Raw genomic sequence first — 25430 nt, 5'->3', positions numbered from 1 at the left:
TGGAATAAATAATAACTTTTTTATAACCTTAATTAAATCTTGGTAAAAATTTTAAAATGTAAGGAAGCATTAAAATTTTTTTTTTAAACTTAAACTTGAAAATGAGATACAAGAATGGTAGTTATTTTTATTATTTTTAATTTTGCTCACCTTTTTTAACTCTTCAACAACTCTAGTGGACGTGTAAAACAGTCGGGCCTACTTACACAAGAAAATACGTCCCAGGTTCAAGTTTCACAGCCCTTAAATAATCTAATTCCTTTTATTGTTTTGATACAGTCACTTTATATTCAAAGCATTAAATTTAAAATTATTATACATTTTATTATAAACCGTTTTTCTGATATTATGCATCACTAAAAATACAAAATTCAACAAATTATTTTTTTATGCTGTTGAAATTATGTTTATATATTTCAAAATATAAACCTACTATAATAATAATAATATAATAACTATATATTAATGAATAAGAGTAAAAAAGTGATAAATAAGATTTTGTAGCAAATACATATTTGATTATTATGGCTGAAATTGACGAAATTATGCTTAACGTGACTAATTTATTGACTAAGTAAAACATTGATTGAAACGTATTAAATATTTACATATATTAATTGCTTAATATAATACGATAATGAAGTACAGAATACGGTTATAGCATGTTTATATTAGAAAATAACATGGTTTATTGACAGTTTTTCATTTTTAATGAAGCAACAAGAACAGTCCATTTTGAAACGATGATACATGAAATTTCCACTGAATGTTTATATTAACATTTCCTATACTTGATAAAATTTTCTAAATATTTCAAAAAATTTAAGTTATTTATAGAAATTTTTCCTTTTGTTAGATTTTTATTCTATAAATAATGTCAATTAAATTGTATTCATTGGGTCAAAATACTTGAAAATTGAATACCTACAAGGTTCCCCATAACTTGATATAATAGTAGTTGAATAATATTAAAAATACATAGGCACATTTTTTTTATAACCTTTAAAGTCAAATTTTGACTACAATTATTTAATTGAAAATTTACAAATTATATGCAAAAAATTTGTAATACGTTTTACCTTTATAGGTAATGATTGAAAATTTAAAACAAGGTTTCACGTAAATAATTAATTCAGCAACAAAAAAATATAAAAACTTTATAAACACAGTAATTTTTATAGTTTTTTTAATTTCAAATTTGGACGAAATTAGGTACCTACATATTAAATCATAACCAAGAATAACAATTTTAATCATATTGTTGTAATTTAAAAACATTATTCGTGGGTACTTGAAATTTCTAGAGTATATTTAATATTCTAAATTATAATTATAATAGTAAATTTTGTTATTATCTTATACTAATACTTAACAGTATACGTATTATATATTCTATGAATGACTGAGTGAGTTAGGTACCTACATAATGTCATAATGGATCTGATTTGATGTATTTGAAATTTATTCTATAGGTACCTATAATTTAATGTAGTATAAAATATCATAGACTAACAAACCATCCTCCCTCAGAATCGTTTTTCGTATTCAATGATATATCATTGAATTAAAATTTAATATGATATATTACAGTAACTCACTTGTAACCTACTGTGCAACAGAGTGGCATTCACTCTGGCTACTCTGCCTCCGTACAACATAAGTCTAATACTTAGACGTAAGGTATCATGATAGTATGAATGTATGATACATTTGATACAATGATACGAATTATATTATAGCCTTCGCAAGTTCTAAAGCTGTGAGTTCTTATTCTATTTTTCCGGAAATCATCTTCACTCTTCCATAACTTTTAGTAGGTACTTAATAATTCGTATATAAAATCTAGCCAAATCAGATCTTAGGCTTCAATATATTACCTAAAGTTATAAGAAGAAATGATATATTTTAGTATTTTACAATCATAAACCAAGTGATAATAATTAGCCTATTATGTACAATATATGTAAATGTACAATCATCTCTCCTATTATATAGTTCGATTTGATTGTATACATTTATAAACTAAATACCATATATAGCCATTATACGTAGACAGGTAGTTTACTCATAATCATAATTAATTTTAACTCAATTTTATTTTTAAACCAAACTCTTTTTTTCTACTAATAAAATAATAACGTTCATTCCTAGAATGTATAATAATATGGGCGGGACCATTTTCCTCCAAAAACGAGATTCCGTTTTCCTCCACTGTCCATTTTCCGCCAAAAACAAAAAAGGTTGGTTTCCATTTTCCTCCACATTATTTTTGACTAAAATTATGTCTATTTTCCTCCAATATTTTAGTCAGTGTTGTAGTGTTGCGTTTCGTATTATAAAAATAGAGTATGGCTAGGATCACATTTTGCGCGTATCTGTTGATTAAATTCTGGTCGCGTTCTTATCGGCTAGCGAAAAACGCTAGTTCAAGTGTCCAACAGCACACGCAGTTTATAACAGTCGATTATAACTTTGATTAAGCCTAATTAAGATGTCTCATAACAATAAAAAAATTTAATATTATTTACTGCAGTGATTTTACTATATTGTATATCTTTTATTTTACATATTATATTATTAACTAATTTATTATTTTATTAATAGATTGATGTATTTTTATTGACGTGCATACTTTTTTATTATATTCATTATCTTTTTACCATATTTTATATTTTACATAATGTCTGGTTGCGTTATCACCAATCCCTTATCATTAACTAATTTTGTATTATTTTTTTATTTATTAATTGATGCATTTTTATAAACGTGAGTACTTTTTTATTATATTAATTCTCTTTTTAGCCACCTGCCAAGTTCAGCGCGTACGGTGTATTATTATATTATAATTATACTTTAAAATTTAAATATTTGATTCGTTCTTTTTTTTTAATTTAACATTCTGATAACGAATGACGATTTTATTATTTTATTTATTGGAGGAAAATGGTCAAAATTGTTTTTTTTTTTTTTTTTTGGAGAAAAATGGGCAGTGGAGGAAAACGGTATCTCGTTTTTGTAGGAAAATGGCTACGGCCAATAATATTGTTAGCTAATATAATCGGAATAAAAAATAAATATAATTTATTATTAATTTTTTTGGAATATCCTATCAACTTGTTTGTAACATTCAAAACTATTATTTTAATAAAAAAAGGGCGTATGTCCAACTGTTACATTGAACAACATCCCTATTCTCATGTCAGATACAATAAAATACCTGGAACTCAATCTCGACAAACGACAAACATGGAAAAATCATATACGAACCAAAAGACTGACTCTTAACGCCCGTATGCGCATGCTCAGTCCTCTAATATCGAGAAATAATTACACTATTCTAAATGTCAAACTTCTAATTTACAAATCTCTCCTGAAACCTATTTGGACTTATGCCATACATCTCTGGGTTTCAGCAAAAAATCCAACACCAATAAAATCCAAGTATTCCAAAACCAAGCTCTTCGACGACTCTCCAATGCACCACCGTAGGTACATCTCAAACCTAACATTACACAACGATTTTCAAATTAAAACCATCAATAAAAAAGCTCAATTATTTTACTTGCGCTTCCGCATGCGACTTCTATCCCACCAAAATCCGTTGCCATCCTTTGGTGCCACCAAAATCGTTGGATCTACTTCAGCAGTTTCTATTCAAAAAGCGAAACATTTATTAAATATAGATGATATTAAAAATAATTTAATTTATATATATCTGTTCGTTTTGGATTTTTAGAAGATACAATAAAACAACTAGAAAAAAGAAAAATGACTTTAGTTCAAAGTTTAGGACTTATAGAAGAAGCTGAAAAATGCATAGAACAAGTACAGGGACCCCTGGGAGTTGCAGTAAAAGAAAAAATGCACAGCGTATTACATAAAAATCCTGGTTTAGACTGCCTAAAATTAATTAGAGATGCACATTGCGAAATGAATGGGCTAATATTTCCGGCTGAACTCACTGCTTTGGACATTGCAAATATGAAATTTGCACCCATTACCTCGGTGGAAGTCGAGCGCTCCTTCAGTCGGTACGAATCTGTGTTACGACCAAATCGTAGATCATTAACTTTGAAAATTTGAGCATATATATGGTATCTCATTGCTTTCAAGACCAATATAATCAAAATGAATAATGAATAATATTAGTAAAATAAGTAAATTAGTTAATAATGTCATTTATAAAGCAATTTTTTATATTTTTTTGTAATTTTTTTGTATTCCATATTTTCAATTTTTAATCACATATAAAGTGATTTATTATTATTATTACATATATATTTACATATTTTGGTTTTTTTAATACATATAAATCCGAGCCCTAGTAATAACAAATCGCTTTATATGTGATAAAAAAAATTAAAATATGCAATATAAATTAATTACAAAAAAGAAATATTGAAAAAATCACTTTATAAAATAATGATCAAAAATTAAGACTAGGTATTGAATTGAAGTTATTTTGAAATTGATCCTTACTCATCTTGATCTTGAAAGCAATGCAATACCATATTCATTATACATGCTCAAATCGTCAAATTAAATTATCTACGATTTTGTCATAGGTACACTACGGTACAGATTTGTACCGATTAAAAGATCGCTCAACCCCAACAGAAGTAATGGGTGCAAACTAATGTCATGTATGCAATGTCCAAAGGAGTGAGCTCAGCCTGCAATATTACCTCAGTTATTCCGCATAGCAATGTATATCTCTAATTAATTTTAGGTTTAAGTTTAAACCAAGATTTTTATTTAATAAACTGTGCATTTTTTTCTTTTGATTTTAACTCTCAATCGGCCTTGTACTTGTTCTATACGTTTGACTCGTATATAACTATTAATTAATAATAAATCATAATTCATAATCGTAAATGAACAAATTTTCGAAATATGTAGGAAAAATGGAAATATTGAAAAATATGTAAAAACATGTACAAATGGAAAATATGTACCAATATGTAAAATAAAATATAGCTATTATTTGAAATCGCTTATAACGAATTCATCACATACTTAAAGTAATTTATCGAGTCACAGTAAAAATATGTATTTACATATAAATCCGAGACCTAAATTAATCTCAAATACTATATACCATAATGCAGGACACTCTGTACTAAAATAGTGGCGGACAAATTGTTATCATTGCACCCTGAGATTGCTATTAAATTAACTAATTTTCAAATATCATTATTCAATATAAATATTATTTACGTCCATCATCGTACGTAATAGGTATATTCAAATTTTTACAGTAGGTACTTATATTTCTATATGGCTATATTACAATATAGCATTAACATTAAGTATATTACGTCTACTGCTAATTTTTTATCAATTAATTGTATTTTATAAATATTGTGAAATGTATATTGTTTTGAATTACAATTAATTAATAGGTACCTACTACAGTGGCGCATTTAGACGTTAAGCGCCCTGGGGTAGCATTTTACAAGCGCCCCCCACCCTCCCCAAGAAATATACATATAATATTTTTGTCTGAAAAAAAAATTTGTAAAAACAAACATTTTGTTGAAACAATTATAATTAATAAATGAAAAAAAAATAATATTTTTTGTAGATAATAAATATAAATATATTTAAAATAATTAATAATACATTACAACAAACGATATTTAAAAAAAGTACTTATAGTTTTCGTCGTGAACGGTCTTGTGCGAATTCTTGAATAATATCATCGTAGCTTATTGATGTAGTGATATCAGATTCTATATTCATAATTGCTAACGCAGATATTCTTTCTTCGCCTATGTTTGATCTTAAATATGATTTAATACGTTTTAGGGCGGAAAATGATCTCTCAGTTGAGCAGTTACTAACTGGAGTGCATAGTAACATTCTTAAAGCAATATCTATATATGGAAAGATATCCTTCAAATTATTTTTTCTTATGAACACTAACATATCTTGAATACTTTTCGGAGGAATAGATGTGGTTTTCAAATAACTGCTAAAATGAATACATTCATTGGGAAATGAAGATCCCAAATCTGTATTATATTCATTTCTTAACAGCTCAGCAGATATCCTTATGTCTGCTGCTGTCATTTTAGTAAGTTTAAAAAAAAAATTATAATTTTTTAAAAGGTGGTCGTATGCAATTTTTCTTCTTAACAATTCCGACTTTAATTGATCTAAAATAACAAAATAGGTATTTACTTTAAAATTAGTTACAATACTTTCCGTTGAATGATCATCACTAAATTTTTTAATTTTTTTTTGTCGCTTTTCAGTATTTCTAAAGTTTATAATTCCACATTTTTCAATAGCATTTCTTTTAAAATTTTCATCATCCTTATCTGTACGAATATCATCAATTTGACAAAAATAAAATAAGTGATCGACAACGTTCGGCAGTCGGCGATAGGGAAAATATTTATGGATATTATGTTATTTTTAACTTGTATTAACTGATAAATTGTAATTGCCGCCACGGGTGATATACCGATATATATATATATATATATATATATATAAATAAATCATAGATATTTATATCCATGATCGTCGCAATCCCGTTCAGCCGTGACCCGTATGAAAACCGTTTATAATCATAGACCTAATGAATTATGAGTAAAATGTCTATGTTTAATTTATAATATTTATTTCTATTTTGTGTAATAATTATATCAAACAAAATATAAATATTTCAATTCTATGTAGTGGTAAACTGTAAAAAAATTTCCGCCCCCTAGCACTTTGGGAATCTGGCGCCCGGGGCACTTGCCCCAGTTGCCCCCCCTTAAATGCGCCACTGACCTACTATAAAGCTATTGTTCTGTGATAAAAGTACATATAATATTATATTGTTTATCATATTTGCCTAGAGAATTTATGAACAAATGGAGATTTGAAATACCTATGTGCAAATATCCAAATACTATATAATGGAAAATTTAAATAGTTTAATATTTCTAACTGAAAACCGGACAATGGTATTAATCGGTGTCAAGTTAGGTAGGTACATAGATCAGTGTTTCAAATTAATTTGTTTTCATTATTGTTCTGTGTTTTCATAAGCATTTCAAAGGATTAAAATAAACAACTGCCTTAGAATCTCGGGGGGCAATATTGAGACATAATTCTCCAGTAGTCCAGTTTTTGTATGCCAGTGTCCTGTATTATTGTTTATAGTATTTGTCATTTGATAATATCCATATTAATTTTATATTATATTATTATATTTTGGCAATCGGGTAGGCAATAAATACACAACTAAATGTTAACAATATGTTTTCCGGATTGATTAATCACTCAATACAAATCATAGAGTAATTTATTAATTATTACTCTATGATACGAATTGATAATCAGCAATAGATTTTAGGAACCCCTGAATTCTCTTATCAAATGTTGTTAGTGGACCGTACTACAGAATACGGATACTACAATATCTCCGATACAGATTTGTATTTACTATTTTTCACTTTTTTAGTTATTATTCATTCTGCATTTAATAAATTTGGTAATTAATTATTAATAGTTATAAGAATTGAAACACATCCATATAGATCTTTTGTTAAATTGTGATCGTCTTTTTAGATAATTACGAACATGTCGCTCGACTCGATTCCAAAGGATATGAGATCTGCAAGAGCATGTCTTGTGTGTTCGTTAATTAAGGTAATTATTATGAGACATTAATTAGGTATAAAACAAAAGGTTTTAAGTATCTTAACTTAAATTTTATAATAGGTATTTATATAATTTAATATGTTTGTTCAATTCTATCGTTGTTTTTATCATCATCAAATATTTTTATAAATTATCTACAGAATATTTTAACTTAAATAATCTATGACTAAAATATCTTTAAGGCAGTTCCTTAACTTTTTAACAAAAAAAAATACTGTACATTTTAATTTTTTTGTTATGAGCTGTAAACCGTGGTGCCGTTAAAAAAGCTCACAGAGCACAGTTTGGGAACCGCTGCTTTAAGGTGTATTATAAGTGAAATTATTGTAACCAACATACCAATAATATAATTTAACTGTGAAAAAGTATGTTGTTTTTTTTTAGTTGATTTGAACAAAAAATACACTTTTATATACATATTATAATACATATTTATTGATAAAATTTTAAAAAACTCATTAAGTTTTTTCAAAAAGCATAAAAATTTCAAGTGAGAACTGTTCATTTGTATTATAATATTATAATGAATAAAATCATTAAGCTAAACGATGAAATTAACAATTTCTGGAAAAAAGTTATAATTTCATTTGGCATACTTACAATCATCCTTAAACCTCAACTTAAGCTTAATGAATTAATTATTAGTTTAATACTTTATTTTTTTTGTATATATTTCCATTATAGTCTTTTGATCAGTTTGAAATTGATGGCTGTGACAATTGTGATGAATTTTTGAGATTGAAAAACAACCGTGATCATGTGTATGATTGTACTAGTTCAAATTTTGATGGGTATAAAGTACATACTACTTTAAAATATAACTGTAATTAATTGTATTTTATTTGATTATTCATTCATAGAATGGTTGCACTTATGAGCCCTGAAGACAGTTGGGTTGCTAGATGGCAAAAAATCAGTAAGTTTTCATTTTAACTTTTATTTATTATATATATTAACTTAATAGATATTTTATGAACTATTATTTTTACAGATAGATTTACAAAAGGTATTTATGCTATTTCTGTTGCTGGTCGATTACCTCCAAATTTTGTAAGGGAAATGAAGGCCAGAGGTATTCCATATCGTCCTAGAGATACAACATTCAAATAAGTACTTTTCCTTTATCTCTTATTTATTATATAAATAAAATTTTGTAACTCGTTGTATAACTGATTTTTTTCATTTAATTATAGAAATTCCTTACATTTTAATATACAAGACAAATAAAATATTAAAAAAATAGTTATAATATATAATAATTATAAATAAATAATTAAATACAAAAAAAAAAAAAAAAAATAGTTATTCTTTTCATTTATAAAAATTAATTGGTCGTTCTTTTGTGGATGGTATAAATGACATTGTCCTCCTCACTTTAACTTGTGGTTTTATGTTCAATGTTTCTGCCTGTAAATATATAAAATTGACCTTAGTATTTAAATTTATTTACTGTTATCACACACTCTAAACAGTCAATATTTAATATTCTTAAATCATAATCATATTTTTGTAATAAATAAAAATGTAATAATTATTTCATATATATCAATATAAATTTATTTATTACGGGCTCTACAATTGTAATTGATGCTACTGCTTTTTCGGAAACACTAATTTTTTTTTGAGCTCTTGTCAGTTCGTCATCAAGTCGCTGTTTTTCAGCTTCTAGTTCAATTAACCTCTGTTGGGCTTCTATAACAATCATTCAATTTTTTTTTCAAATTAAAATATTTGACGAATTTAATTATAATATCAAAATGTATTTACATAAACAATGTTTATATTCTATACATCTTACCAAGCAATTGGTTTTCTTTCTCTCGTTGTTTAATCTCAAATTCTTTTCGTTTTTCTCGTTCTTGTTCTAACAGCATTATATGTTCTTCCTGTAACCTTTCTAACTCTTCTCTTTTTTCCCATTCTTCTCTTAGTACTCTAAAAAATGACAATTAATATCAAGGATTCAGGGTAATGTATAAATAAATCAATATTATTTTATAATTATGAGTTGCACACTTAGACAAGCAAGTCTATTTTAAAATCAATTTTAGAGAAGCAGAATGTTCTAGTTTTAATAATTTTAAACATGATAAACTGGATTGATTAACAAACTACAACAATAAAGTAGTTATAATAGCAATGTTCTCCTATTATACTACATATTTTGATACAACATGAACTCTCTTATAATTTCAAACATATATTTACCATATATAACAATTATTATTACCTAGCTTGTAAGTTACGCACTATTTCTTCATCACGTTTTGCCTGTGTTTCTTCTTCAAGTAGACATTCCAATTCTTCAACGTGTTTTTCACTAGCCACTTTAAGCTCTTTTGCATGAATTTCTATAGCCGCCCTGGCCTAAACATTTCAATATTAAGATCTGATTATATAAAAACTCAAAACTATCCGTACTTGTTTCTCAGCTTGTAACTGAACATCCATGTCATGTATTATGCTGCTTCTTCTATGTTTCTCTTGAAGTTCAGCTTTTCTTCGTTTTTGCCTACGGCGCAACAATGTTCGTTGATAACCTTCTGTCCCCGCTGAATAAGATATTGCTAATTTTAAAGCAGATAGCCATTGTAAGCGACTCCTGAAATATTAAATATTTATTAAAATATTACAAAAATATATTTTGAAACTAATCAAAAACTATTGTAAAATAATTTACTAAGTCACAAACATAACCCTTACAGCTAGTATGACACTTTTTTTTAACCATAGTTCACTTACCTATGATCCTTAGTGGCTAATTCAAAAGTCCTTTCAGTTGTGTGTAACATTATACGTTGTAAATTGGAATCCACCCAACATCTTGGGTCTAAGGTTATAGAACCACACTGCTCTTTTTCTTCTTCATTCTTGTAGTATAATAGTTGACACGGTTTTAATACAAACCAATACTCTCGTAGCGTTGGCAATAAATAACCACGTTTCAACAATGATCCCTAATAAAAATGATAAATATTTTTCAAAAAATCAACAACGTTTTATAAAGCTTTATTGACTCTTAAACCAAGTAAAGACTTGTACAACTAAGATATAATAATAATATTACTTAAGAAATGTTGGCATAAATGTATTCTTTAAAAACTATGAATTCGTTTTATCAATGGAAAATTATCACTTTACTTTTTAGACATGTTAATATTGAGTTCTAACTTGTAATAATTTAAAATTTAAATTATAAAGTTCAATTTTAGTTGCCTTACTTTTTTTATAATATCATCAATGAAAGTATTTGTAACAGCATTTAATGCTTCCACCAAACCGGCACGATCAACGTCAGCTAAATATCGCTTCTCTAGTAAAGTTAAAAACGTACCAAACTGAAATCCATTAGCATTTCCAATAAGCTCTTCAAAACCAGATTGATCCCAGTCAGCGCCTAATGAAGTAACAATTTGTGAAGCCACCAAACCCACTTCGGATGTATCCATTATAACCTGTTTAGAAATATTATCTCATTAAAGAAATTAGAAAATTGACTAATTAGGAATATTTTTCAATAACAAATTACTTGGAATCGATTTGGTCTTTCTGGATCTACTACAAGCTCAGACAAAAAACAAAATACCCTGAATAATTTGTACATACAATCCTCTGGTAATACTTGGCATTTAGAAATAAAATCTTTTTTACAAATCAGCCAACATGTCTCATCTATATTTGACTCGAATCCCTGAAGTACTGGTAAAGATAGAATGTTTGGAAGTGATAGAAACACCTAAAATACAAAAATTTCTAGTAAACTGTGTCAACTAAAAATGAATGTATAATATATACTTCTCTCAATAAATAATATTTGTAATGTTGAAAATTTAAAGTTGTCGTGCTTCTGTAGTGTTCAAGGCCTTTTTCTACACCATAAAGGTCAAGGAGAATACCAATGTTTGCTGTTAAAACCTATTCATTTTAACAAAAAAATATGAGTTAGAATATTTATTAATTTAATAAGTTTTTAAAAAGTATAATTTTGCGATTAATTTTCCTTAAATTAGTGAGAAAAATACATAACTTATCGATATATCTGTATGATTATTAAGGAACTTATTTGAATGCAAATAGAATTTTTTCTGAATGTCCAAAAACATTGATTTCCAAGCAAAAAGTTCATTTCATACATCTACATCAAGGAATTAAAAAACGTAACTTTTATTTTGCTTTTTTTGCATTTTTTGACATTTTTATGTTTTTACCTCATTTTTATATTTCATATAAGAATGGATAAAATTCGATAAAAATGTAGATTAACATTCAATTTAAAAATAAATATTTACTAAGTTTTTACCAATCAGATAAACCTTGACTCCAGACAAAATTATTGTTGTCACGTGTAAACGCACGTATTATATACATACATACAAATTACAACATATTACATGAAATTAAGTAAAGATAAGATAAGCTATTTATCTAAATTGTAATTTTGTTTTTTATTGTAAATTGTAATATGTTTTTTAAGTTAAAAATTGTGTTTTTATTGAATTTAAAAACATTTTTTAAGTTTTTAGGGCATTTTTTTAAGGTATTAAGTCGTATTTTTCTTATTTTTTATGGCATTAAAGTCCTTCCCTAATGAATATATAAGTAACAAGGATAATTTGTTCTAAATCCATTAGTCATAATTTCATCACAATACTGTATTTACAATTTATATGCAATATTTTTCAATTAAAATTTTTTTCCTCAATTGTATATCTCTAATATCTATTTATTATGGTTTTTAGTTCTGTACCCATACGCCATGTCGCGCCATACAGATGCACCGTACTATATATTATGATACTTTACAGATTACGGACACTCGGGACACTCAGTATTTAATATCAATAGTAGGTAGATACATCGAGCTACATTGCTACATGTTATAATATGTCTAATTAATAATATCGAATTATATACATAATGCTGATTTATCAAGTATTGTATACATAAATAGTTATATATATATATATTTCCATGATTTTAAAGTATGGCATACTTTGACAGTTTAGATTAAACAATAATACATTATCATTATTAATAATATCCATTAATATTTAATAGACATTTTTATCACTATTTACTTTGATTTGTTGAATAATATAACTGCAGATTAAAATATTAAATCATTATTTACTTGTATATTCTAAAAACTATACGTCTGTAATCCAAATTTTTATTTTTATCACAACTTACATTACTAATTAGTTAATTAATTTTTCTAACATCAATGGATAATTACAATAAATTCGGGTAGACTCAAGATAGATAACAAAAAAAAAAAAAATAATCATAGTTATAAGTATAACCATACTATATTAATGATAAGTACTTCTATACAAAATACAAACATTTAACTTAACTATGATGTAGGTCCACCTCCACATAGGTAGGTGTACCAAACAAATAATAAAATGTAGCAAATTTTGCCAATATTGTATAGGTACCTATTTCTTGAATTATATGTTTTTACGATTTTAGGATATAGGTTAGCTTTATAGGATATATAGTATATATTATATACTAAACTTGAAACCGACTAATACGAGCACAATTTATAATCTAAATAATTAATAATTATTTAATAATCAGCATTATTATGTCATACGAACTAACTCCTGCTTTCATTTTAAAATAAAAAAAGTACCACGCAATATTTAAGATAGGTACCTATATCTATAAGAACTTAGGTCATAAAAATAAATAGGTGCATCATACCTACTTTGGAGAGTTATCTAAATCTTACTCAGTGTAATTATGTTAGAATAAGTAAAACTACTGAATGACGTCATCGTCCGTAGAATGTATAATACCATGTATATAGGTCCTACACTCGTAGTTATTCAGAGAAATTATATTAATCACACAACAATAAAAATAAACTGTTTACAAAATTGCATTTTTTCAAAACATTTTTATTTTTAATACAATATTCATAATGTGGGTATTTGGTATAGGTATTTGCCTTATTTTCCTTTTCATATTAATTTTTTTACAAATGTACGTACCTCAAACATAATGGTACGTATTTGTCTAGTCATAAACTCATAACTACATTTTTACTTCTAACTGTGTATCAATTAATTTAAATTTATTAATATAATGGTAAACACTAGTGTTTTGTAAAAGATTTGTTCCCATAAACCTCGTAAAAATCCAGAATCCAGTGACTTTAAAATGAACTTATTAGTTATTATATTTACCTATCTTTACGACTTTACATAAATCTGTAATTTAAATTTAAGTTTATATTTGAAATTCTATATTTACATTACACGTAACATACTATAGCCGATTTAATTTCGTTATTAAATATTGGTTATAGGTACTTTCACAGTTACGTGTTATTAATGAAAAGAAAAAAAAATAATAATAAATGGTACTCAAATCTTTCTTTGACCAAAGTTTAAGACTAATGAAGATCATGTACAGATAACAAAACGATTATGGACGAAATTACCATTGTATATTATAACGAGATAAGATGTATTAATATTATGGTTATTAAGCAAATGTATTATTTATTTAAAATAAAAATTATTATTCTACAAATGTGACGTCACCAGTGATAAGTTAAAACACATATATTGTATATTATATGTGTATATAATATTATTTATCATATATCTACAGACAGCAATGTCATCCGCGGCGATCAAAAAACCATTTTAAAAGTGACGTCACCTGGCGCGGACGACAATATGGGATCAAAACGATTAAAATGATTTTGATACCAAATACAGCTAATCAGAGGACGTGTAGACATATTTTACAATTATACATTTATATACTACATACATATATATATATATATAAGTATAATATAATGAGTAAGTATAGACGTATCAAATTACTATATTATAATGTAATATAGGGATATCATGTGTATATACACACATTGTATACAATAATTATTATTTTAAACGTTATCCCGAGAAATCCGTAGTTATAATTGAGAAGTGTTCGGTTTGGTTTAATTTATTAGGTCTATGTTCAAGTAAGTAGGTAGGTTACTTACATAAAATACCAGGAATAACCGCCACTTATTACAATGTTATTAAATATAGTTTAATAATTTACAATATTAAACTTGTATAGTCGGCGTCAGCTTACGAAGGCTAATGAATGAATAATAATTATTTATATTTTACCGAGATTTTCTAAAACTAAAATCGTTGATGGGTATTGCTATTAATATACTGTCTCTACTGCACGGTCGTCATCCGAATTAGCGCACGTGGGGTAGGTTGTAGATTAATACAGAATACTATTATTGTTATTATTATGATTATTATGACATGGTATAGAACCCGGAATCATGGAGACACTCACTTTGAGCTTGGACTTGACCACGGTTCCTGTGTCGTCCGTGTCCAGCGAGTTGAACGCTTGCCATATGCAATTGGTGACGTTCTTCAGCAGCGTCGCCATCTCCGACGCACTGCAATATAATATTACGTTATATTAAACACAATAACGATGTCATAATCAAGATTTTCAAGAAGAATTCGAAACGTTTCGACTGGGAATAGTTACGTACCGACTCGTATCGTAGTCTAAGCCCGATATTGGTCGGTACGTTATTAAATCGATACTTATACCGATACACTCCAATTTCTTCCTTGAAAATCTCGATTGGTATAACGAATAATAGTGACATGTCTTCGTCGTACCTCGACCGACTACCAGAATCCGGTTGTATACGGCGTGCTGTTCAGTGCAATGTATTATAATATATGCTTAAAGCTCGACGGCTGGTTTGTGGTATTATTGCGATGTTGGTATTTTAAATTTAAAGAAAAAAAATTAGTTATCAGAACTTATCGTCCGTAGACCAGCAGTTCGACGTGAACGCCGTACAACAATATTGAAAAGTCGCGCGCAAAACTAGAGCGGACTGCGGAGTAAGACCCGGACGACACCACAACTGCGGCGGCGCACTGCTCGGCTCGGCGACGGAGGTCGGGAGGTCCATCGTGCGACGACGTTACCGCGCCGCCGCCACCGCTTCCTTGGTCCGGTTCCACCGCACGGCCATCCGTTTCCCGCGATCACGGTCTTGACCATATATGAATGAACATTCAATGCCGGTGCGGCCCGTTTGTACCTACGGCGGGACATTATATTATATTATAGAATAATATACTTATACAGCGGTAATGGGTAGATATTATAGGTACGTAAATAATAACATTATATAATGATAAATAATTTTGGCTCGATACAAATATAGTAATGTATCATATTATTGTATATTATAATAATATATAATACCTTTGTTGGCCGCCTACCTGTACACGGGCTTATAATATTATTCCAGTAGATTTTCGTGATTCCAAAAAAGTAAAAGTTTAAGAGGATTTTGACGGGTCATACCCGTAAGTGACGTCCACTGACTAAAAAACATGTATACAATATGTATATGATAACATACAACAGCGTAAATATGCGTACACAACGGTACCAATGTTGTATTTTTATTGCGTTTAGGATTAGAATTTAGAGTGAATTAAATTATTAGTTACCGTCAATATCTATTTTAAAACGATTTATGATCATGAGCATTTTTAAATTTAACTTTTTTACATACTCATAACTCGCTTAAAATTAAAAAAATAAATTTAAATAATGTTCTTATAAACCTTTAACGCTCTAAGTTAATAACAATAAATAATATACATCAAAGCCAACTCACACAATTGATTATATCGAATACAACTTTGCTATATGTTTATATAGTATAAACAAGTGTTAAAATATAGACTGGTACGACCTATACAACACTATATTTTTACAAAAGTATTGTAAGTTTTTATCGAGGTGAATTTTTATAACTTAAAATTTTCTGACGACAATCCCCTATATTTGATCTGATCACGAAAATCTGCAGAATATAAAAATAATATGCTTTTCAAAAAATTAAAAAAATTGTTTATTAACAATAAATAATTATGATACCTTCCTAGAAAGTTCGAAGTTATCCCAACTAGACTACGGATCGGGCACACATAGTCATCTTATAAGTAAAAATTATCCCCAATGTGTCCAACATGCAGCACTGATCTAACAATGAAACACATGATGTCTGAATGTCGATCATACTCCGAACCAATACATTAATTATATATTGGCCACAAGTCTTCAAGAACACTTATCAGAATCATTCAACCACAACAGATCCTCACATCCAGCCACCTTCAATTTCATTACAAAGGCGGAACTTCAAAACAAAATATAAACATTTTATAAATTTGTTGTTGTAAATAATAACCCTTACCCTTATAACTCAATGGCCTATTTCGCCAAGGGTAAATTTTGTTCATGAAAAATAAATAAATAATTAAACAATAATGTGTTTTGGTAAAATAGAATATTGAAGACTCGTGATTAAAGCAGGACCTCGACTTTTGCCGCAAGTGAGGTATTAAACATTTATACAGCGTTCGTCTGTAATTTCTCTTTTATCTAAAACTTAAAATAATAACGTACCTACCTATTTGTATACTATGTAGTTAGGTATATGGTTATATGGATCTATCCGTATAACACGTGAGATACACATTTATTAGTTGTAGTTGAGTGTAGCATGTGGTGTGTGTAGTTTGTGCATGGGTGTCTCCAGACATTCTTCTAAGGGGGGATTAATTTAAAAACATTTTTTTATACTTTTTATGCTTATATTTTAAAAGTATTCTATGTTTATTAAATTGTCGCGTTACAGATAATGCTTTGGAAAACAAATTTAAAATTCTAGGGAGTGGCAAGTGTACCGTCTTCCCCCTGGAGACTCCCATGAGTATGTATATGTGTCTAAAACTGTCTACTGTCTACTATATAGGCATATAGCTGTCTATAAATTAAATTATTATTATTATTGGTATTAGGCATACCTACATAATAAATTCGCTAAAAAAAAAATGGTCTACTTAGAAATTAGTGTATAATATGTTTTTATTATATAACTTACTGTATTTTCATATAACAATAACATTATACATTTTATACGTTATACTCTACTAATTTGACGACACCGGTTGTATATACCTTCTATACTATACGGCCATGACGATGACATATGGTTTTTTGAAGCGTTGCTTACGGTATGCAGTGACGCAGTGTACCTACGTATATTAATAATGTTATGTGTAAAACTGTTTGCGTTTTCTTTTTTTTTTTACCACAAACTATTCGACCACGCGTGTATTAATTATTCGAGATAGACAAAATTTCGGCGATGTATTTTATACTATTAGTTATTATTTAGACGTGTATAATATATAGCATTCACGCGTCGCTGGGACTTGATGATCGGTCATGCGGGATTAGAACGTGAGCAGAGTCTGATTTAGAAATATTGAAGCCTAAGTCAAGCCTGGACAATGATACTAACAAAAAAATCAAACTATTATAACTTATATTTCTCATCAAAAAATAATGTAATAAAAAGTATAAAATACGGTGAACGGGTGTTTTGCACAGACCCCTTTTTAAATACGTCCCTGCCCCCTGGAAAGTAACAAACAAACGGACAAACGAAACAGTTATTTATATATCAATTTAGTTAAAAACTTAACAACAGTTTTATTTGTAAATTAGTAATGATTTCAAAGAATATTATACCAAGCAAGTTCGATAATTTTTTTAAATATAGAAATACGCAAGGGATATTTACTATTTAGAAATGTAATATTGTAGCGTATTACATAATGAGCATTACATTTTAAGCTAAAAATGTCTAATTATTACTAATGTAAGTACAATTGCTTTTAACTATACTAAATATAATACAATTTAATTTTGCTTATTTATCCCAGTGTTAAGCTATAAAAGTGCAAATCAATTTTATGCATTTGAGCTATCTAAAAAATAATAAATACAATTTGCGCTTTTGGGTGGATACCAAAACCTGTAAAGAAGTAAGAAATATGAATCCTTGATATCTGCTGGCGAAAACCCGTAAGCACATTTAATTTATACACAAATATAATAGATGTTATTTTAAAATTGAATTATAATGTATGGATAATGTCCACTTGGGCTTTTTAAAGAAATAGTAACAAAAATTATTATATCTCATCCGTTACAACTGTTACGAGAACGAAAAATAATGGACGGCTTACATAGGCACCCGCAGAAATTTTTCTGGGGGGCAATGTTAGGATTTGAGGATCAATATTATACTTTTACTAGGTGTTTTAAAATAATAGGTAACCTTTTTTATTATACTCATATACTATATATTATATTTTATTATACTACAACTTATTTTATACTTTAAATTTGTTGTAAAGTATATAGTAATTTATTTTAAAACATTCAATTAAAAAAAATATTTTGAAAAAGCCAGGGGGGGGGCAAATGCCCCAGCTTGCCCTCTCCTGCGGTCGCCTATGATTGCTTATATTGTGTATACGGTACGCATGATGATTGATTTTACATCATGTTTTAGATTCTGAGCAGAGCTTGATCATAAGATATAGATAAATATTGGTATAACTCTAAAATCTTAAACAAATACCGTAGAGAAACATGACACTTTCACAGAATGTGGTTTATATTGGTATTTTTTATGATTGATAAAACTTCCAATTTGTTTAGTTTTTTTTTCTATAAATGTCAATAAAATTTTATTTTTTGGATAAAAAAGCTTCTAATTTTAATTTAAGACTAATAATATATTGTTACAACAATGAAAATGTATGATTTATTATCACTGTATATAGTATGAATTCAGTCAAAATACATTTTATATTTAGTTGTATTATATGCAAAAGAATATCTGTTAATAAATGGACTATATGAAATATGAAGTATCTATTATATAACATGGTCTGGGCAAGTCACGGTGTCCGGAGAACAAGTGACGCCACCCCCCACTCCGGGGCATGGTAAAAACCTACGGGTACCCCAATAGAAATTCTGCCAAAACTCATTCACGTGTAACCCTTCTACCATTCCACAAACCAACAGTACCACCACCCTCCCAATGGCCTAAGTTGCCGCGGGATAATTAAAAAAAAAAAAAATAAATATAATTAACATGGTCTATTGCATGATCTATTCCTCCATTTAACATGAGATACTAATAATTTCAGAAAACAAATGTTTTTGAATATATAAATTGTTTGATTTCCATAATCCACAATTGTTACTAAAATCATTAATTCTTTTTTACTCCATGAATTAAAAAATGTATTTTTTACTCCATATTTTGAATTAAACATTAAATATTTTGGACTATTATTATTTTATTATTATTATTACTATTTTTAGTAGTTTATAAGTCTATTTACATATATTATAAGTATATATTTTGTAAGATATTTCTGATTTCCATTTCACCATTACGTGTTTTAAATACTCATAAATTACTCATGCGAATCAAGATAATTTATAGAAATATTATAAGAATCAAAATATTTAAAATTGTTATTTTTAACGACCTATAATTATTATGAATAAAATTAATTTTCAAATTAAAATTTTTATAATAACGAGTTTCTTGCATTAAATGCATCATTCAGTATAAATATGTTAAATAAAACTATTTTAAAAATAGTGTTTATCCTTTGAAAAAAATCTAAAGCATAACAATCATTATAAAGATAATACAGTTGCAAATCCCATTATGAAGGAAAAAGAAACTGGCATTTACATTATAATAATTAATGTAATTGGAACGTTAAATATCAACATAATAATATGACTTGATTATAATATATAAGTCCAAACATACAAAATTTGTTATCAATTATAATTTAATTTATAACTATTTACTAAACATAAATAGTTAATAAACATAATATTATGTATATCATATAATAAATAAATTAAATACATTTCATTATATATTCCAAAAGTACATTAAATAAAATATTTCTGAGATTGATAAAGAGTAAATTTAAAATCATGGATAAACACTTAATCAGAGTTATATAAATATAATGCATATAATCTATATAATCTCTGATTAAGGGTTTTGATAAAATTTGGCATGATTATAGTTTTACTTATTTTACTTAATTTAGTCAACTACAAAAATTGTGAAAGTATACATAAGATCAAACAAATAATTGGAGGACATAATATATAAAATCAGATTAATTAAATATTAGTTTGACCTCCTGTATACCAATCTTATAAACAAAAATAATAAATATTAAACAAAATTCCTTAGATTCGATTTATGCCTATTTTTCATTCTAAAAACATTTTCATAATTATATTCATTTGTTTACATAAAGCGCATAGTGTTGTACTTGGCATAGGTCTTTTGAACACAATTTCCATTTTACATAAAATTGTTATACTATTAAAATAAACTCCATTCAATAAAAACATTTACAGCTTTGGGTCGGTGAAACATGCGCCTTTTACCAGCTGGATAGGTTCATATGGGGCAGATTGAATTAACTCTAAGACTTTGTATTTTTTCAAAACCAAAACTGAGTAAAACTTCTGGGCTGCCTAAAATATCAAACAAAACAATATTATAATAAAACAATAAAATTAATTTAAAAAATAAAAATATGATCTTTTTATAATAGTCATACTAATAATTTTAATAAAATGTTTATAAGGATTACATTAAAACTATATTTAAATGTAAAACTGTATTATAAATTACTTAAAATAAACAACTACCATAAATCTTGAAACTTGGTTAGGAATACTAAATTAAGCAATATACTACCAAACCCATGAAATTTTATTGATATAAAATATTTTCTCATATAAAATTAATAAATTTTATTCATTTCTGTCAAAGACATCAACAGATTTTTGTTCACATTACTTCTCAATCGCAAGCATTAGATATTGTCCGCCCCCTCCTACACACAGAATCCTCCACCTGAGGTTACTTTTATACGTCACAGAGTATACTATTGATTATTTGACACATAATAAAACTTAAATACCTCTTTTCTTTTGTTTCTGTAAGTAAGGTCGTCGAATATAAGAGTGTCTTTTTGTGAGAATCTTATCTTAATTGTATGGTACAATTGATTAGCCCTTTTATTCATTACTCGTTCTTCATATTGTTCATTTGTTTCATGTGGAGCCTGTTGCTCTTCCACCTTAAATATAATATAATGAGTATGAAACAAACTACTTAAAAACATTTTATTATATAACATACAGGTCCAACAGATGCAGGATAATCATAATCTTGGTCACGCCAAGGTGTTGCACCACCCCTTGGTGAAGGTAATCCTGGTGTAACAGGTGCATTATGATGACCATCGTATCCCATATTATCCATTATGACTTGATTGAAATCATTAGACTAAAAATAATAATTAATACTGATTAAATTTTATTATAATCTTAAATTTTAATTTGTCTGACAAGTGAAAATTATAAAGATTACTAATAAGTAATAAGAAATAGGTACTCCTATAAATATTTTTAAATAACCCAATCACATATAGCTTAAGATACTTACTTGATTTATGTGATTATCATAACCCATGTTTTGTAATTCTGGTTGTAATGATTGATCATTTGCTTCTGATGTATCATGGACTGATGGCGGAGCTTGTAAATCATCAAATGGATTTATGTGCTAAAATAATTTTATTTAAAAGATTCACAATATTATCACTATTTATTTAATAATTTATATAATGTCATATTCAAATGCAATGTTAATTCAAACATTAAGTTTTGATAAAATTATCATAGGAATTTTGTAAGAATAATTATGGAAACATTGTTAACTAGACGTTAATTAAAAAATATTAGTATAATATTTAATCAAGCATAAATAAATGAAATACTTGATATTTAGTTTTACTTACATTAAACGTTATACTTTATTTATTATAATTTAAGTTTTAAAACGTTATATTTTACATGTCTGAAATTGTATATTAATTAATAATAAAATTGACTATTATAGAAAGAATTTTTAAGAAATATACCACATACCAATAGCAAATATTAAATATTAAATTATAACTACCTGATCTTCATTATTAACTGGATCAACTGACTTATGAACGGGTGTCCCAGGAGGTAACATTTGACCACCGTCATTTAATGGTGATGTTATAAATGGTGGAGGTTCATCAGCCGGCTGTTGTTGATTCATTTCAACATTTTCCGGTTCTTCAGGGATAGCTGGTGTAGGAGCAACAGATAGTGGTGCAGGAATTTCCACTTCCATTGATTCCTTAGAAAAAAAACCGTAATGTAATAAGTTTATCAGAACAATTATACAATATATTAATACAGGTGAACCAAAATGTATTTATCAATTTATATGAAATATATTATCTATTTTTTATTTTTATTTTCTTAATCAACAATCTATGCACTTGAATTAATAAGTGACATGAAGCTCGTGATAAAAAGATGAACCGGGCGGCCACACTTTAAACTGATTCAATTTTTTTATAACTTTTTTAAAAATATTATCTATTAAAAGTTAAATAATTCATGAATTGAAAATTTTATTTTATTTTTTTATAGTAACAAATATTTTACAAATATAATTAGATAACTAATTAATTATAAATAGCAAATACTCACAACTTGGGGTGCTACTTCTGGTATTGGTGGCAAAACATCTTTTTTAGCTGGTTTTTGATTTTCTTCATCAATAGGTATTTTTCTTTTACGACCACGACGTCCAGGTACTGGACCAGCTATTGCAGGTAATACATTTTCTTCATCTCCTTCAACACCACCTTCACCCTCTAATTCTTCATTAGTCAGTGTTTTTGCTGTTAAATGTCTTTGGTAATTCTAAAATTTAAAGAAAAATCCATTTTTGAATTTATGTATAGCAAATATGAATGTTAAGAGTAACAAGTAATAAGATAAATTTGAACTTACTCTAGCTAATGGTATAGCTGGTATATTTTTTCCAGGAAGAGCAAATAGTTTTTCAACACCACCTGTTTCTTTCCAGTGCATTAGTCTTTTAGTAGGTGGTGCTAAATCTAATGTAATTACAATATCTGTCGTATCACTCAACTGAGCTTTCATTTCTTCACCGGAAATATTTTTCACTTCGTCTACAATTAGTTTTCGCTTTCTTTTAGTCTTTGGTAAACCTCTCAATGCACTAGCATCAATTGGAGCTAAAGCAAAACTTTCTTCTTCATTTTGTACCAAGGTAGTTTGATCTACAGATGTATTCTGTTCATTTAATTGCTCAGGTTCTTCTGATGCTTGAATATCATGTATATCATGCATATCGTGCATATCATGCATATCTATATCTGGTGGAGGCATCAATGTTTGATCTCGCGTTGGTGAAGGTATAAGACCTAATGCACCAGCATTAGGAAATGGTAAATTAACAGGGGATGCTGGTCTTGAACCATCTGAACTTTGTCTACCTGGACTAGGAGGCATAAAGTGATCATCATCGTCATCATCATTTCGATTAGGTGTATTGAATGGGGGAGGACTAGGAGGACCTTGACCATCGGCAACTTCCATAGGAGCAGAAGGTACATCATCAAATAAGCCTCCAGCTTGAAAAAAGTTATCAGTGATGACTTGACCAATATTACCTCCAAATCCATCATCTCTAATCGGAGCATCCATTCCTAAACTGTTTTGGCTTAAAATTCCAGATCCAGAAGATGTTGAAGGTATAGGTTCTTTATCGCGGTTCATCAAATGGTCGACACCTTCACTGAATAGCAGGGAATGTTCAATTCCATGACGGAGTATATCGGAATTTTCAACTTCAGAGAATCCAAATCCTTGATCGAAACCAGAGTTCTTAGAAACCATAGAGCTAATGTTGTAATCTTCGTGCAAAGTTATCTCTTCGGCTCTAGACTGGTTAAGACTGAATTGAGCTTCAATATCGACATCGCTAGAATAAAAATAAAAATTTAACATATGTTGAAGAATGGTTTTTGAAGCAAAAAAAGTAATTACTTTAAGTCTGGCATAGCTGTATCAAAGTCATGAAATACTTCTGGGAGAGTTATAGCATTAGTCGCTGCTATATGATTGTCTTCGGGCAAGTCGACCATGCCTGGCCGAAAAGCCATTTTAATCTTGACAAATGCTTCATTACAATCAGCCAACAGGTATTTGGCTTTACGTGAATAAATTCTGACCACACCCAACAAAAGATGTCCAGATGTCCGTAAAGCCATTTTTACCTATGAACGTACATTGATAGTACAATTAGTAACACACTTAAAAACCATCGGTATACCAATCAGATCAAGTGATATTCACACTCACCTTTGGCTGCAATATTCCATCTACAGATGTCTCGATGTTGGTCTCAAACACTTGGGCCTTGGTCAATTTCTTGTCCCAATGTGCCGCCAACCAGATACGGGCGAGCGGCCCTTTCTTGGACAGCGAAAAGTGCGAATAAAACATGACGATGCCCGGATAATATCACTAGTCTATAAATCTATAACAAACGGGTAGCGTTCATTTAACATCGCGCGTCTGAGAAATAGAACGTCGCTAATTGTCCAAACTCCAAAATCAAATTGTATATTTACCTGTCAGTAGGTAGTAGATTTCACGAGTCCGTGATAACGGGACGACTTTTTTGGTCAAACGCTTAAAAACGATCGGTCTTCGCGACGACAAAATTCATCGTTACGCACCTCATCGAAGACGATATTCTGTACGCGACGTGATCGATCGAAATCAAAATAATATATTAAAGAACAAAATGTGTAAAATTCACCGAAAAATTACAAAAACAAAATAAACGGTTTACGTCAACTAATGATGAACGGGTTTTATAAGGGTAAACAAACGACGAAATTAATAATATGGCGGAC

General features: G+C 28.2%; 3 protein-coding genes across 4 annotated transcripts; 1 reads left to right on the top strand and 2 right to left on the bottom strand.

Annotated features, from left to right (window-relative positions):
- The first annotated feature begins 7330 nt into the window (after positions 1-7330).
- On the top strand, positions 7331-8828 carry spt4 (Transcription elongation factor subunit spt4). Its single transcript, XM_015524183.2, has 5 exons — positions 7331-7489; positions 7567-7647; positions 8344-8450; positions 8520-8575; positions 8651-8828. The coding sequence occupies exons 2-5, from the start codon at positions 7579-7581 to the stop codon at positions 8767-8769; spliced, it is 351 nt and encodes a 116-aa protein (XP_015379669.2). The 5' UTR covers positions 7331-7489; positions 7567-7578; the 3' UTR covers positions 8770-8828.
- LOC107173573 (switch-associated protein 70-like) lies at positions 8581-15767 on the bottom strand. 2 transcript variants are annotated; one of them, XM_089226315.1, is made up of 11 exons: positions 15194-15767; positions 14986-15094; positions 11455-11574; positions 11189-11395; positions 10881-11114; positions 10402-10616; positions 10081-10261; positions 9890-10026; positions 9458-9594; positions 9227-9351; positions 8581-9066 (listed from the first exon to the last, which is right to left on the bottom strand). In XM_089226315.1, the coding sequence occupies exons 2-11, from the start codon at positions 15082-15084 to the stop codon at positions 8971-8973; spliced, it is 1551 nt and encodes a 516-aa protein (XP_089082441.1). In that variant the 5' UTR covers positions 15085-15094; positions 15194-15767; the 3' UTR covers positions 8581-8970. The 2 variants fall into 2 exon arrangements, with proteins under 2 accessions (XP_089082441.1, XP_089082440.1); XM_089226314.1 differs by having other exon boundaries at positions 15327-15765.
- A 4623-nt stretch (positions 15768-20390) lies between these two features.
- On the bottom strand, positions 20391-25425 carry vtd (RAD21 cohesin complex component verthandi). The gene is made up of 10 exons (XM_015524218.2): positions 25143-25425; positions 24871-25048; positions 24556-24785; positions 23494-24490; positions 23188-23403; positions 22619-22828; positions 22100-22219; positions 21794-21940; positions 21573-21731; positions 20391-21120 (listed from the first exon to the last, which is right to left on the bottom strand). Exons 2-10 carry the CDS (start codon positions 25012-25014, stop codon positions 20995-20997), a joined length of 2349 nt encoding a protein of 782 aa, XP_015379704.2. The 5' UTR covers positions 25015-25048; positions 25143-25425; the 3' UTR covers positions 20391-20994.
- Between the last annotated feature and the right edge of the window lie 5 nt (positions 25426-25430).

This window comes from Diuraphis noxia, unplaced genomic scaffold, assembly GCF_037042655.1.
Source record: "Diuraphis noxia isolate RWA-SAM2 unplaced genomic scaffold, SU_Dnox_SAM2 contig0004, whole genome shotgun sequence".
Taxonomy (NCBI): Eukaryota; Metazoa; Arthropoda; class Insecta; order Hemiptera; family Aphididae; genus Diuraphis; species Diuraphis noxia.
Note: the sequence above shows the minus strand (reverse complement) of the source record. Positions and strands in the feature narration are given on the sequence as shown.

Coding starts and splice junctions, on each gene's coding strand:
- spt4 (XM_015524183.2), top strand. CDS start 7,579: ATGTCGCTCGACTCGATTCCAAAGGATATGAGATCTGCAAGAGCATGT. Junction 7,648..8,343: donor TTGTGTGTTCGTTAATTAAG/GTAATTATTATG, acceptor TTTCCATTATAG/TCTTTTGATCAGTTTGAAAT. Junction 8,576..8,650: donor TGCTAGATGGCAAAAAATCA/GTAAGTTTTCAT, acceptor TTATTTTTACAG/ATAGATTTACAAAAGGTATT.
- LOC107173573 (XM_089226315.1), bottom strand. CDS start 15,084: ATGGCGACGCTGCTGAAGAACGTCACCAATTGCATATGGCAAGCGTTC. Junction 11,396..11,454: donor AATATTATTTATTGAGAGAA/GTATATATTATA, acceptor TTTGTATTTTAG/GTGTTTCTATCACTTCCAAA. Junction 10,027..10,080: donor AGTTACAAGCTGAGAAACAA/GTACGGATAGTT, acceptor TGAAATGTTTAG/GCCAGGGCGGCTATAGAAAT.
- vtd (XM_015524218.2), bottom strand. CDS start 25,014: ATGTTTTATTCGCACTTTTCGCTGTCCAAGAAAGGGCCGCTCGCCCGT. Junction 24,786..24,870: donor ATGGAATATTGCAGCCAAAG/GTGAGTGTGAAT, acceptor GTACGTTCATAG/GTAAAAATGGCTTTACGGAC. Junction 23,404..23,493: donor CAGCTATACCATTAGCTAGA/GTAAGTTCAAAT, acceptor TTTAAATTTTAG/AATTACCAAAGACATTTAAC.